This window comes from Leuresthes tenuis, unplaced genomic scaffold, assembly GCF_036924035.1.
Source record: "Leuresthes tenuis unplaced genomic scaffold, fLeuTen1.0.hap1 SCAF_2, whole genome shotgun sequence".
Classification (NCBI taxonomy): domain Eukaryota; kingdom Metazoa; phylum Chordata; class Actinopteri; order Atheriniformes; family Atherinopsidae; genus Leuresthes; species Leuresthes tenuis.
The window spans coordinates 18927806-18943827 of NW_027325356.1; the positions used below are offsets into that span (position 1 = coordinate 18927806).

General features: G+C 40.2%; 2 protein-coding genes across 2 annotated transcripts; both read right to left on the reverse strand.

Annotated features, from left to right (window-relative positions):
* Nucleotides 1-3247: 3247 nt before the first annotated feature.
* Nucleotides 3248-6339, reverse strand: nrn1lb (neuritin 1-like b). The gene is made up of 3 exons (XM_072381247.1): nt 6285-6339; nt 4462-4609; nt 3248-3551 (listed from the first exon to the last, which is right to left on the reverse strand). The coding sequence occupies exons 1-3, from the start codon at nt 6337-6339 to the stop codon at nt 3248-3250; spliced, it is 507 nt and encodes a 168-aa protein (XP_072237348.1).
* Nucleotides 6340-12741: 6402 nt separating this feature from the next.
* thap11 (THAP domain containing 11) lies at nt 12742-14373 on the reverse strand. The gene has a single exon (XM_072380481.1). The coding sequence runs from the start codon at nt 14026-14028 to the stop codon at nt 13195-13197; it is 834 nt and encodes a 277-aa protein (XP_072236582.1). The 5' UTR covers nt 14029-14373; the 3' UTR covers nt 12742-13194.
* Between the last annotated feature and the right edge of the window lie 1649 nt (nt 14374-16022).

The window sequence follows — 16022 nt, forward strand, 5'->3', positions numbered from 1 at the left end:
ATGAATGAACGAATGTGTACTATAGCTCTGTTAGCACATAGCTACTGTTATGTGGCTACTAAGTTTAAAAATACTGGAGTTCCCCTTTAACACAAAAACATTTGAAGGTCTGAGGTGGTTTGAGCTGCACATATTTATCAAAAATAATTTTGAGTTCTGTCCAACCAAATGCTTTCAAAGTTTACAATCACGGATAGAAATTTCATTTCAGTGTTACAGGGGTCTTTAAACAGAAAAATACGTGAAAAGCACATGTTGAGGGGGACACCATTAATGGGAATAGGGTTATCAGCATCTCCTACTCCTCTATCCCTTGTGCTGTCATTTGAAATCTCAGGTTTCTGCCTGCCTTCCACCTCTCTCACCAAATCTGAAACGTGTCTCTTAGAGTAAACATGAAACGTGTCTACATTCCTCTCAATATCACATGTCTCTATTCAGCACAACACAACGCTAGTCCTACAGTCCTTTTGTTTTTACAGATGTGAAAGAGATTCATATTTTAGAGCTGTGATAAAACATTAAAAAATATATGTATACTTTGTGTTAGTAAAACCATTTGAATATCAGAATGTAAAAATAATCCTTGTTTCAACTAAGCAATTCAGCTCTTCAGATAGACTGTAAAATATGGACGTTGGTCAATGGAAAAACATGTTGAAATTTTGTAGTAAAGGTTTAAAAATTGCCCAATATCCCCATTTAGCTTCCAGTTGTTTGCAGGGTACAGCTCCCGTTGCATCTCTTATGTTTCCTCATGTTCACATTTATCAGGTTGGGGTGGCACCATGAACCTAATATTTAAGCAACAGATCACTAGCTCAAATTGTGCTCTATACCTCTTCAAAATTTCCTCTGTCCCTTTGCTAATCAACCATGATTACTTACTTTTCTAAATAAAAACTTCCAAATGATTTGGGACATAAAGGAACATTTCAATCTCTGGTTCTAGCTTTACTACTTTGCAATCATATGTTCAGCTTCTTCAGCAAAGTGAGGAAAGATCATTCAGCTTTTCGCATTCACACTGCATTTCATAGGAAATATCTTTCTAGTCAGGTTTAGCTTTCTCCTTTGCAAATATTTGTTTTACAATCCATGTTTTATGTGTTTTTTAGGCTCAATCTTTTTAACAGCCAGCTTGGTTTTTTCATTTGTAATCCCAGTATTACCACCAAACACCTGACTTTTTATACTTTAAAGTCAGTCATCGTGTCCAAACCAATATCATAACGTTGATTTTAAACATCTATGGATAAGCTGTGACAATAATTTAATCAGAAAACTTGAATAAGATACAACACCCTTTAGAATTTGAACCTTGTAATTTCAATTCTGTAAATCAGCTGTATTTAGATTACCTATTAAAGCAGCAACTATACATTTAATCAAATTTAATCAATCTACAGTGGGGGGGATGTACTGCAGGCACTGCAGTGACCATTGTGATAACTTATTACATTCAGCATACTTCAACTATGATGTTTCAGCTCTGTTCCTCACCATATACACTGGAGCGGTGGGCAGCCATTCACAGCAGTGCCCTGTACGATGTCTTGCTCAAGGGCACCTCTGCCATGACAAGGAGGTTCCAGCTGTCAGTTCACCATGTTCATATGTTGGCGAGAGTGGGATTGAATCACCGGTTATTGGACAACCCACTCTAACCACTGAGTCACGGGCGTCCACGGCTGATCACACGATCTTCCAGTCTCGGTTCTCTGCTGTTCTGACACACCATCAGCTGTCTTTCACCTCCCACCTTCTGCTCACTGAGGGCACCAAGATTGCTTTGAGGTGCAACCTGCTACACTGTAGATGGATGAAGACAGATGAGATTAATCTACTCATAATTCTGCTGTTATGAAACAGCTTAAGAGTATTAAGATCACACACAAAAAAAGCACTCTTTCCAACACGCACGGAACACCTAAACTCACAAATTCTGACACAAGGGATGGTTGCAAAATAATTCCATTTTATTTATTTCAAACCTTGAATTTAGCTGGTTTGAGAATCAGTGCGAAGCAAACTGGCAGTCCATAATGCTGAGAAAACATTAGAACGACGCTACATCTTAATATAAGTACTGTAACTACACTGGTAATGTAAACATCAGTTAACAAAATGCAATGTGTGTAAAAACAGGCCTCCTTCAGTCACATAGAACAGCAGGATAACATTGAAAAACATCACTGTAACTGTAATTTACAACTGATAAAGATTTTTTCTCACCACTGACTTGGTGAGGCACTTGTTTGGTGCTGTATGTACACATTTAATTTCTTCATAATGTGTGATCAGTTATGTAGCAAACACAGAGGAAACTTTATCGTAACTAGCAGATCAGATCAGAAGATCTGAAAGTAGTAAGTTGGCTACTTTTTAAATAAATGACTGAACTTAGAAAAGCATCTATGTGCATGCATAAATCTGCCAACTAACCAATCAAACAAGATTATCAATAAAATCTACTGTATAAAAACACCATTTTGCGCCCAGACCCACCTGATTGGATCACAGGCACATCTGCACAGATGGGTTTACAACATTTCCTAGAATCTCATTTGACCTAAAATCATGTAGCATTGCTGATTTATTGCAGTAGCAAAAAATGCCTTTGAGAGAGTCCTTTCTTGCAGCATTGTAACCTCCATGGGAAGTTCATATATATACCTTATTTAAAGCCTTCATTCCTCCAGCCTAAAACAATATGATCACTATTACATAATGTGAACTGAATTGCAGTTGCTTAACACGAGCAGTTGTTCACAATCCGATGTCTTTAAGCCACACAGCTGAATTGTTTCTGGTGTGGTTGTCATTCATTTTAGAATGCAAGCATCGTCCTTCAGAGAGCAAGATATACAGTAATCTGATCATAACTGAATATTTACTCAATGATTGAACCACTTTGACCGTGTAAGATGCTCCGAAACAAGTGATCCATTCATATCAATCCTTACCTCAGGACCAATAAAACCAATATCATGACTTGTGGGTTTGGATTGTAAGGGGAGCAGAATTCAGATGGCTGGCTGTCAGCACTCAGACTAAAGATTGATTCCTTTAATTATTTAATCATAATATGCCATCTAGATAAAGATCTTATATGCAAGAGTACAAAAACATGAAATAGAGCTACATGTACACATTCAATGACACGTAGCATTTCTAGTTAAAACAGTTACAAGAGAGTAGAAGTTGTCAGTGTGTTAAAGTCTTTGAGTGTCTCTGTTGAGGTCCACTAACTCCTGAGGAGAATTAGCAGCATGTTGCACAAAGGGAACAACAGGGTGATGGGGGCTGGGACATGCTTGTGTGTCTGCCCTTTCAGCGTCTCCTGGTTCATCTGGTCAGAGGTGGGAGGGCTCTGGGGTACAGGCGAGGCGCTGGGGGGGAGGGTGGTGCGACTGGCACACATATCGTAGAGGTTTCCAGAAAACTGTGTCTTCCTGGATTCTTGTCTCAAAGACTCCCAGACAGCTGCTGCCTCTCCAGGACAGCCAGCAAGAGCTGAGTTGGCACAAACATGGAATGCATTCCAGGACCTTCAAGGAACCGGGAAAGGAGCAGATTTCAGGGCAGCAGTGCATCATTCCCACAATCATATGAGATTACATGTGATTTACTAAGCCAACCTAATCATAAATGTTTAAAAATGATTGCTAGTATTACTACACTTTCCTTACGCTGTTCCTTACAGAGATACAACTTAAGTTGAGATTCTTGAACATTATTTGTTTACGAACACTTTTAACATGCAGGAAGGAGGGGGGTGGCAGAAGGTGCTAAGTCCTGAACATTCGTGCCAGAGGCTGCTTCTTTGAAACTCTTCCAGCACAACTGTTTTCAACAGTTCTTTCCCTTTTCCCCGTTTCCCTAAAAGAAAACATTGGCTTTGGGATACATATCTCACAAACTACAGTCGTGGCTTGTGACACCACTATGTTTTGGACATGTGAACCAACATACAAAAAACCCTCTCACATTTAACGTCTTCAATGTCAAAGGGTACAACAAACATCCAGTCTGTCGTATGACTATAGTATATCAGTGTTAATCCATGAGCTTGTAAATGCTAATTACACTAAAACTTTGCTCACTGACTGTGGAGAGGTTGCTACAGTGGTGCAGGTATTCTCTCATAATCATGTGAACAGTCAGTAACTAAGTTATTGGACAAATTTTTACTCGATGATGGCGTTACATGAAGACTGACAGAATTTTTCATTACAGTTCATCTCGAGGATAACTTGAACAGGTGAAGTAAAGTTCATGTATCAAACTGCTGTCAAGACATTTCTTCGAAAGCCAAACATCTTCCACTCAGGGTGCCACAAAGTAAAAAAGTGAAAGAATCACTAAAATCAGTGAAAATCAGTGACTGATGATGGACAGTAAATCCACTATCAAGACAGACCTAATCTGATTACATGGTTGCCATAGTGACACACATACCTGCAGACTGAATCAATATCCTGTGTGTTTTGGTCTTTTTGTGTTTCCACCAAACTGTCCCCCAGTGTGAGCAAACACTGTGCAAAACTCTTGTAGATGGAACCACAGGCGACAGGGAGCGCAGCTCCAAAGCACACAGGGACCAAGCCTGGAGCAGACAAAACACAAAAAGAGAGGAGGAAAGGACGTGTTATCATAACCTTAAACCTCAAATGCATTTATCAAAATATCAGCAAATAAATTTGTACAACACAGAAAAATACAAATATATAAAACTGATATAGTTTTTTTGGAGTGACATCCAGTGTTTATAGAGACACAGTCCATGATGTGCTTAGATTGATCAACAAATACCGAAAATGTTATATTCTATTTATCTGGAGGGATTATCCACCCACAAAGCCAAATTCTGTGTCGTACTGTAAAATCATGTACGGGCTGTCTGTATCAATTGATCAGCTCATCCATTTCACATCTCTCTGGGATTGGTTTGAGTTTGCACTTTAACTAGAATATTCAACAGAGGACTTTTGGTGAAAATGTGCACACAAACTCTCCTCCAGTTTGTTGTTGGCAGCAGCTTCGATACAACATATACAACATTCAAGGGTCAGCAGTGCACTTCACAGCTTGGGATTGTTGAACACCTCATTCTACAGCCAAAGCAGCCTTCCCTTTTCTAATTAGGGTGTCCGTGATTTTTTAATCTGGCCACAGACTTTCCTTCATCTGTTAATGAATTGAGGCAGTGAGGTGAGTCTCACTTTTGGTGTGTGAGCTTTTCCCCCAGTACCTTGGACTGGGTTAAACTCAGGGCTCCATCTCAGCTTTCCCCACCAAAACTAAGATACCTGTTTCTGTCTGCAGATATTGCATCACACTGGACCGGGGACAGGGGATTCTAAAATGAATTTGATAAAGTGGGATTTATTCCAACAGAGAGACCAATCAAAGCAAAAATAAACATTTAAAGCCACCATTTGCAGCTGGAACGATTTCAGTTCCCATTTGCCATTGAATTTACACCATTATACCAAAGGATAATCCATAATTTGGTCATGTGGTGAATGAGATAATGACCCAAGCATTGGCTCAAAATCTCCCACAGCTTTCCAGTCAAGCTGAGATCCGGTTAGTGTGAAGGCCATATCATAAGATTTGATAATATAATATTCTCACTAATCAAAGCAATCGGTAACACAGAGTTGAAGTGATTGAGACTACTTCCATCTGGATAGAAACTCTTCATCATAGAACAGCACTGATCACTCTGAACTTCTTTGTGTTGAGCTGCAGTGACACACCTTATAATGAAAGGTCCCCATAAACCAAGGCAAAACCCTTAAATCCCATCTCAACATTTCCATTAGTGGTGATTATTGTCTATGCTACAGTCACAAACTGTGTTTTCTTTTCAATTTTACAGTTTCCTTACCAGAAAGAAGTCAAACAATAGATAACAGATCCACACACCCACTGACATGCATGTGTAGACACACTGAGGCGCGCACAGCAGAGAGAGAATCCACCCATGAGTGGACAGTGAGAATCTCATTAAGGTAAGTGCATTCGTAAAATCTGTCTCTCTTCAATTTCAGATTGAAATAGACTTCATGAGCCCTCTTGCCTACTAAGGGCCTTCTCTAAAAAAACTGAATTTTCTCTGATCAAACAAAGTTTGAAGTGGAAAAAGATGAGAAACCTATTGCTCTGCCATAAATGGGTACAGGTAACACTTTTAAACTTCTAACAGAAGACATAAGTGCACACACAAACATATAACACACTAATACAACAGCTGGAGAGTGCAGAAACGTTCTTACTCAGGCAGAGAGCGACGGTTAGCAGCACGGTCGCAGCGCCTGGATGGGACTTCATTGTTCAGCTCAGCAGAGTCCCGTGGAGCTGAGTAGCACCTTTGAACAAGAGTGAAGCTCTCACTGGCTGGAATTCTACAGAGGGAGAAGTTGCTGCGTTAAAATGTAATGTTTCCTGTCATCCGTTGGGAATTCATCAGATTGCAAAAGTACAGCAATGCTCCGAGGCACAAACCCGCTGGATTAACAGTGAACGGGACCAATGTATCACAGAGTAAAGAGGATGTTGTGGCAGTGGGTGTGTGTGTGTGTGTGCGTGTGTGTGTGTGCGCGCACACCAGGGAAGCGAGTGGTGTAGAGAGCTTGGATGCAGCTGACCAATGACAGCATCCCAATGCAGCACAGTGGATTAGAGCATTCTCATTTCCGGTCCTTAGTATTTGGAACATTTATTTGAAACACAAAAGAATTATGGATGGTATAATGGTTATTGTTCTCTCAGTTCACATACCTTGTGACACAACAACCTGCTGCTTTTACTTTCAAACAGAGAGTTTGTATCATGATAATGTGAAAAAAAAAAAAAAAAACTGAATCAGAAGTGTGAGGAGGATTTGTGTTTTTTCATTTCATTTGGACAGATGGATGACATACCAGGGAGAATAAGAGGATCCAGCTCACCTGGGAATCTGATGCAGAGGCAGAGCAGCCTCAGAGATTTGCTGCAGCCCATGGGAGAATCATCTGTAGCTAAATGGGTCATGAAGGGGCCAGTGAAGAGCACTGTGATGTCGTAAACAGTCTTAATTAAGAGATTGGACAGTGACTGTTCACAAAAACAGTTTAAAAAGGGTTGATTGTGGATAATCCATTTTAGACCCCATCTTATCCTCATGAGCATCTAACTTACATCCATTTCCACCTCCTTTCTGCCTCAAAATCCCCTGCTACACCCCCAGATGGGTCAAACTCTGTGCATTAGTATAAATCCTGGTTCACATCTGTATACTGATTCAAGAGGAACAGTAACTCATTGTTAATCTGCAGCTTAAAACAACCATTAACTACAAAATAATCTGCCTGTGTCCAAGGCCACTGTCCCAAATCAACACATCACAAAGCTAATTTGACAGCAAAAACCATCTGTGTTAGCTCTGTAAATGTGTTGTTTTTAACATAAGGTACAAGGGCTAACCTGTCCAGGGTGTACCCTGCTTCTTGCCCAATGACGGCTACGACCCCCCTGCAAGTTGGATTAATAGAAATATACATGGAAAAGTATAGAAAATGGATGGATGGATGGATGGACGGATGGATGGACGGATGGATGGATGGACGGATGGATGGACGGATGGATGGATGGATGGATGGATGGATGGATGGATGGATGGATGGATGGATGGATGGATGGATGGATGGATGGATGGATGGATGGATGGATGGATGGATGGATGGATGGATGGATGGACGGATGGATGGATGGATGGATGGATGTATGGTATAAGGGCTCTGAATTTGTGAATCTAAACATAAGACACTGGTTGAAAAACAAAATACTTTTCTTCACTGCATAAAGTTGTTTTTCTATTTACCCCTCAATGAAAAGATAACGATGTGGGCTTTTCTTGTCCTTATACATTGAGGGGAACCGTTGAAGATGCCTGGGGTCCAGTAATTGTGTGACACCTCTATCAGCACTATGCAGTTTATTTTTACGGACTGTTCTTAGGCTGATTTACATTGTTTGGATCTTAAATCTTATATACTGTCTAAAGGCACCGGAAGGATTGTTGTTTTGTAAGCAGGTGTTTGTGAAGACAGATTTCAGTTGAATATTCCTCTCAGAGGAATCTTCCAGTACAAATTAAAAGCTTAATTTTAGGTCCTGTCACCTTCTTACTGAGTTTCATTGCAGAGACACTACTCTGAGCCATCTGCAGTGGTCGACATACTCAAATGTCCCCACACACTGAACAGTGTTAGTGATACTTCACTCTATGTGAAAAAGTGTGATTAGCCTCGAAACAGAAACCTTTAGATTTGTTGGGATCAGGGGCAACGGTGGAGTGAAATTGTAATAAGCTTTAAAAAACAAAAGGAGTCTTGGAGCATAATCCAATCATCATGTTTTTACTAAAACAAATCAAATCTTTCATTTAATCAACCTAAACTCACATAACAGTACGCATGTTGGTTTTCATTCTCATGCTGTAAAATAATTTAAACTTAGCTATTCTTAATGTTTATCATAGCATCAGCACTGTTATGCTTCCTTAGGATTGTCTGACGTGAAAAGTGCTTTGAAAAGTCTGTCTACATGAACTTCTTATCAGTTCCTGACTGTATTCTGATGCCTGAATAATTATCAAATGGAAACACGTTGATTTAAACAATATATGATAAATAGAAAAAGCAAGATTTAAACCTAAAATAAACAGCTTCACAGTCTATGCATTTTAAAGATCACTCTGATGTATTTCATATGGATCAAAGTGTGTTAAGCAGAGCTGTGTGTATATAATCATGAAAATAGAAATAAGAAGAAATCAGAAATAAGATTTTCCATAAGAAATTAGGTTTCTCTGGCTCTTTGTGTTTTCCATCAGTAAGTCTGAACGGATCTGACATCAGGATAAAAATGCAGCAGGTGCTCAAAGTCTCCACTTTTTAAACTTCTCATCTTCTCATTGTAATTATTTTCACATCATCATTTTTTATAACATTATTCACTTATTAGATATCGAATTTAATTGCAAGTTACACCTGCATATGGTCTTTATTTAAATAACTGTTAGAAGGTCTTTAATCTTTACGCCCCTCTTTGTTGGTTATTTCCTTTTTGTTTGTTTGTTTTTGTAAGAAAGGAAGAATTTTGATGAAACTGAATATACCATCGTGTCCTTTCTCGTGTGCAGATTTAACATATTTTGTGCTCCCCTACTTGTTCAGATTTCAAACACTGGATGTCAGAATCCCATGTTGCTTACATTGTTTTAATTCATTCACATTACATAAGAACTCTCAGAGGATAAAACAATCTGATATGATGAGAAGCTGTTGTTTGGTCTGAACATAAAGACGTCAGCACTAAATAGTAGGAGCCACAGAGAAGAAAGAGTTGTGTAAGTTTGACTGACAGCAGCGGATTAAGGCATTACGCAACTCTGTTGGGAGTAAAAAAATAAATCCAGATGAGATTAGGGATCTGGATCCTTGTCCTTTCCAATGCGCTCTATCTATCCATTCAACATCTCTTCCTCTGTCTTTGTTTTATTTCATGTTGCACCTCATCTCTTTTGTCATTCACGATCACCAACTGAAGTTTAGGTCAAGGAGCTGCACTTCTGTCCTGCATTCACATAATACACTGAACATTTCAGCGCTTTCCTATGAGAAACAATTAGCAAATGACCATTAAAGCTCCCAACAAACACAGTGAGACAGATCAAGTAAATTAGGCCATATAGACGGGAGCTAAACCTCCCCTGGCAGGGCGTTTATCCCATCGCCATCTAGAGGAAAAAATCATGCTGCAGCATGAGAGCCTTCACTCTGCCACTGACATTTCTACTGTTAAATCTCACCCAGGGGAAATGTGATGTAGATAGATAGTTTCTTATTTCTGATGCTGCCCACATTTGCTGAAACCAGAGTTAAACTGACAAGACATTAAATGTTTTTACTGATTAATTAAGAATACCAAGTCAGGGGCTAATCTAATTACTTCATCAAAACAAGCAGCCAGAAGACATTTTCCCCCCTGAAATCTAGTATGGGCAACATCTGGACAAATCTATTTATTTTGCTTCCCTGCCACACTGGACCCCCCCTGGTCAAAACTTGAGTTAACGTCAAAAGTTCAGCAAATAAAAGATTATTTATGAAAGGCATAAAGATTGAGAAGAAAATTGAATTTAACATTTGAAGCAACAATATTAATCTAATCCGATATTTTACACTTTCAAAATAACAAAGAGGGGCTTGAAGTTAAAGTTTGCCTGCATACTTTGCAAAGCCCCTTTCCATCAGCTTTTTGCAGCTTCTCAAACTCTTTCAGCTCTCTTTTCGGGAAAATGAATCCATTCTTCCCACAAAAGCTTCTATTTCTCTTTCCTCCTGCAGACACTGCCCTTTTACGGTCCATCTGTAGATTTTTTGGTGATAATAAAGTCAGGAGACTATGATGCCCCATGACAACACTTTCAATTTGCACCTATTTGAGGTAGTCCAGTTTGGATTTCGACATGTGTTGTGGGAGTATTATCCTGGTGAAGCTATTTTCCTCTCATCTTCAGCTTTTTTACTGACCTCCAGGGTTTGTTGGTATTTCATTTAACTCATTCTTCCCACGATCAGTCCTTGTGTCACAAGCTGCAAACAGTTTACCCTTTATATAAAGGATAGACATGATTTCCAGGAGGACGCATCTTGCAGTGCAAGAACACTGATGGCTGCTCGACACTGGTTTAAAAACCTCTCTGGCTCTGACAGACTTCCATTCAAGAAGCATGACCTCAGCTCATGAAACACTATTATACTATGCGTGTTCTCCACAACTAACATTAGTTAGATTTACTTTGTCTTATCATTGTCCTGGTGGTGTTTCAAAAATAAGTTCATGATTAAGTTGATAATAGTCCTTAAACATGTATTTTTGTTCAGCCAGGTTTCGGGCATCTTTCTCCACCCTTTTGTCTTAATGAAATCACATCTGGCTCCAAAAAGATCAAGCTGGTGATGGTCAAACCCCAAACTGAAGGCTTAACACCTGCCGTTCACAATGCAATGGGTAACATCACACTAGTTTTGGGGGTTTTTCAAATGCATTTTTCATCACTTTGCAGTCAAAAAGGATATTTCCAACATCTTTTTTCCAAACTGCATCAGGGCTCTTTTCAGTGTTCCCTGCAGATGTTAAATTTCGTGGTGACTGTGCAGGAAAGGTTTTTTCTTCAGATTACTCTATTTTATTATTATTTGTGCACCTGAAACAACATGTTGAACTCGTGCAATCACCTGCTTAGCTGGCATAAAATACTTTTATTTACAGAGTACTCGGCAGCTGCTTAGAGGAGACAGTGGCTGCTGATTGCTGGGAGGTGTAAAAAGCTGAGATGCTAAATTTTGAAGATAAGTTAATCTTTTGCCCACTTACCTATTCATAAACATAATTTATTTTAACCCAAGCCTTTACATACTACTGTAACTTACAGTTGGGGTCCTCCTTTAAATCTTAATGCCAGGTGCAGGGTCTCAATGGTTTCATGACAGCTAAAACGATGTCTCAGCCACATTGTTCGTCTCAGCCACCCTTTTAAGATGACATCTTAACCAAAATGAATGGGTGGCAGCATTGAGTTTCTGATCAGTTTCAATCACAAATCTTTATGATTGACAATTACATATTATACACATTTTATTAGTTTTCACCAGTCAACACAACTTTAACTTTAATGTTTTATGTTTATGCATTTGGCAGACGCTTTTATCCAAAGCAACTTACAGGTAGGCAGATAGGGTAAAGGGGTCTTGCCTAAGGACCCCTACTGGAGGTTGTACCTTTCATGTAGGGGATTTGAACCCAGGTCTCCAACACAAAAGGTAGCAATCATAGCACTACACTATCCAGTCCACTAAAAGAGCCACTATAAATCCACACTGAGGTCCATAGAGTTTTTTTTTTACCCAGGTAGGACGGACCAAACCTCTCTGGACCTAAAGGTAGAGGCATCCAAAGCACTGCTGGAGCCTGTTGCCCATGGTTACTGTGACACTGTAAGAATAATGACCCATCCGGTAGACTTGAGAAATCATTCGTTGCGAATCAGCACAAAAGTTCAAAATGAAGTTTACTTCAACTGAGAGCAGAACACAGCAGCCGGACCAGGTTTAAGAAATGGATGAAAAGATCCTGTTATTGAAACACTTGTGAAGAGGATGAAGAGATGCAGTCACTGACCCTGTGTTGAGAACACATCTGGCTGCAAACAGGCACACAATATTCTCGAATCACACAGAAACAAGCGGGTGCCCTTTCACAAAACAACCTTAGAGACTCACATACATGTTCAAGTTGCATAAAGAATCTTGAGTAAATGTTTTTTCCAACGTCATGGTACTAAGATTTCCTATGACAAAAAAACAAACAAACACTTGTACAAATGGAACACAATGCAAGTCTTCATGAAACGTCCTTTAATGACATTTCATACCTGGAGCGCCCTTTGTCGTTTCAAGAAGTTTGTTAAAAATCCTCCTTCTGTTGCACAAATAACTGCAGCAACAAAAATACAGGAAAGCTACTTTTAAGGTGTGTTTAAAGGCAACTCTGTTACAGTCACGGGAGAGTTTTAGTTAGATGATCAAAATTGTACAAGTATGCCAGGAATAGTGTTTTGGTTACAAAGAAAATCCTAAACTTAATCTTGGCACACTTCATCTTCCTTCTGCAAGCTAGCACGAGTTATGCATCCACTTCTGAATTTCATATGAAAAGGAAACAAAAACAATGAAATGCTAAGAAGAAAAAAACACTATTCAGCAGTTCAGATGATCTTTCTAACAGATTCCCCTCTGTTTGTTCATAAATATGAGTCTGATCAGCTTGTGAATCTGCCCTGCCTGGAAGTGCTGCCTGATGGAATAAAACATGTACTGTTTGATCCCCGCAGCGGATAACAGTGTTTTGTATATGTTTCTATATAATTAGCAATGAGGTTATTACTATCAGCTACACAAACTAGCCGGACTTTTTCCAACATCAGGCTTATGAAATCCATATGTACTTGTTGAAAATAAATTGTCACCGCTCGTAGTTTATTATAAAATAGGGACGAATCTGTCTTCAAACTCTTCCTAGATTTCTCGGTTAGTCTGAGTCTCTGTAACGGGTCTTCTCCGGATATGTCCCACAAGATCACACTTTCTTTCGGACGTTAACAGCCAACGAGTGGCCGTACAGCAGTCGGTCTCGCTCCCGCACCTCCTCTTGCAGCTTGGCCTCGGCCACCCGGAGCTGGCGGATGGTCGCCTTCATCTCCTTCATCTTCACCTCCATCAGTGCGATGATGTCCCGCTGCTCGTTCAGTTTCCGCAGCAGTTCGGCCGACGTGGTACCGGTGGTCAGAGAGTACGAGTGGTCCAGCGGGCTGCTGGTCACACTGACATAATGTACGGGCGGCTGGAGCACGGCGGTGCCGGTTTCGACCGATGAGTCGTCGACTGTGAGCTCCTCTGCGCTGCCGACCGGCGCGGTGTAACAAGTCCCCTCAGACTGGGCAGGTAGTCGAGCTGTGCCCAAGTACTCTCCGTTTTGGCCTATCTGAACCACGGTTATGTTTTCGTCGCCCGCCTCACCGCCGGCATTGCCCTCGGCTACCCCGGCCGTGTTACCCAGCACGCTGGTGGCGATAATCCTGGAGGTCGGCACACTGGCGGGGGCAGGAACCGCGGTGGACACCTTCCTTCCTCTGCCCCGCCGACTCCTGCGCTCGTTCACGCCCCGCAGAGGGAAAAGGGACGGAACTCGGACGCTGTAGGTTTTCCTACCGCCCGCGAAATGCACGCTGCAGACTCGGTGTCCTGTGGTGGGCTGAAACGTGCTGAAGCAGCCGCTGACCCCGGCCCGGGAGATGTTTCTCAGCCACTGCTCCCTCAGCGTGGTGTCCTTAGGAAATGTGTAGAAGCGCAGGTCCCGGTCCCTGTGCGAGTTGTTGTAGCAGCCAGGTACACAACAGGTGAACCCGGGCATGTTCTCTCCAAAGTCGAGGCTATAAGCACGATGTTCGGGCTATGTTCAGATTATTTTATAGATGTTTCTTTATCTATGCGTTGTTATCACGCTCGACGGCCTGCAAGGAGAACTACACGTCCCACAACGCTAGCAACTTCCTGTTTATTTTCCACCAAAGTGAGCTGATCTCTGTCTTATGACAACTGAATCCACTCGAATTTATCCAAGCCAGCCGCATACAGAACTCGTATTTACATCGACTTCAACGCTGATAATTTATCTACGGCGACATATTTGTTGTTTCGTTCTTCGGTGTGTTATCAATCCAACCGTCTCCAACTGAGAACTAAAAGTCCCACAATTCTTTGCGCGCCCTTTTCGAATCCATCCGTTACGTAGCGCCCCTGCTGGTCAGCGTACAGTCTTACGCATCCGTTGTGTTTCTATCTAAATCTTTTTTGGTTCGTAACGACGAAAACTTTGAGAAAACACGAGCGCTCTGTTGACAAACGCTTATTTAATCCATAACGTAGATATCTGAAACATGTATGCATTTATCCGTAAGTAAAAACAGTTGTGTGGGTTTACTAGATTCAAAATTACTTTATTAACTTAGATTGGTAGTAAAAACATATAAACGTAGAGAAACTCACTCGATTTAGCCTCCATACATTTTATATGTTTTATTCCCGCACACTATTTAATCAAAATGATCAACTGAAAAGAGGTAATACAATTACTGAACCAGAGTAATGTTTTCTTAATCTAAAAAAAATGTTTCAGGTGGTGGAGCTGGTAAAGAAAAATTTAATCAAAGTAGTATAATTTTTTTGTTTTATTTTTTATTTGTCCATGTTTCATGCGGCAAAATTATGTTTGCTTTGAAATTGAATTCAGACTATTTTTTCTCAGATTTTTTTCTCCTATTCTATGTCAGTTTTTCCCTCTAAAAAGGCACACTGCAGCCTGTATGTCTCCTGGTGGTAGTGACTATAATCAGCCACTGGATGGCCTTCATGGATTTCTCTCATGGCCTTGAGGCTGAGATGGTGGCCACAACGATATAACCACTCCAACCCTTCCCACGGAGGATTTGTCCATTTAGATGCTGGGCAGCTTTTTTCCCCAGCAGCAAACAGCCATATTGCATTATCATAGTCTTAAAATGTGGCAACTTTAAATCAAGTAGTTTCCTTCATATACCACCTAAAATCAACTTTACAAAAGTCTACTGAGCTTCAAACCTTATATGAATATTTTTGAAAGGAGCCACTTGAATTGAATTTGAAAACATATTCCTAATTAGATTACTAACATGGAACTGTCAGGAAAACGTTATATTACATATAATTTGTATTTATTGAGGCCATGGAATGGAAAACCAGAGTCCACCATTGTCACATTATATTTATTCATTTTTCAAATAAAATAGAAATACAAACTGTGGTGTGACATTTATGACAAAGATAGAAAAGATGTCCACAAAGAAGGGATACAGATGTGCACAGAGTGTTTTCCAATCAATCAGATATGATATTTGTTTAATTTAGAGGCTGTAGGGGCATAGTTTAACTTTATGACTCATGGTGCTAAATCTCTGCTGATCAGTTGTTATCAGCAATGATTGCTTCATTGTGATATTGTGCTCTGTTCATTTTATTAAATAGCCTACAAGAAATGGGGCTCATTATGCAGGCCAGTCTGTATAGTGAGAATGATAAGAAACTATAATCACGTTAAACAGGTTCAATGGATGCTTACAGTACAACTGAACAACAATGAAAGGGATACAGTCATTGGCTGTTTTGTTGTAAATAATGAAATTTCACATAAGAACCGCAGGCACACACCACTAATGTGGGTTTAACACCCCCAGCCCTGTTTTTTCACAAATCGCACCCTGTCTATAAGCACTTCTAATATAGACTGGGACCATTCAGAGGAATACTCGCGATAGCATGTTTACTTTTTTGTGTAATCTAATGCCATTATATCACAAAGTTTGCTATTTA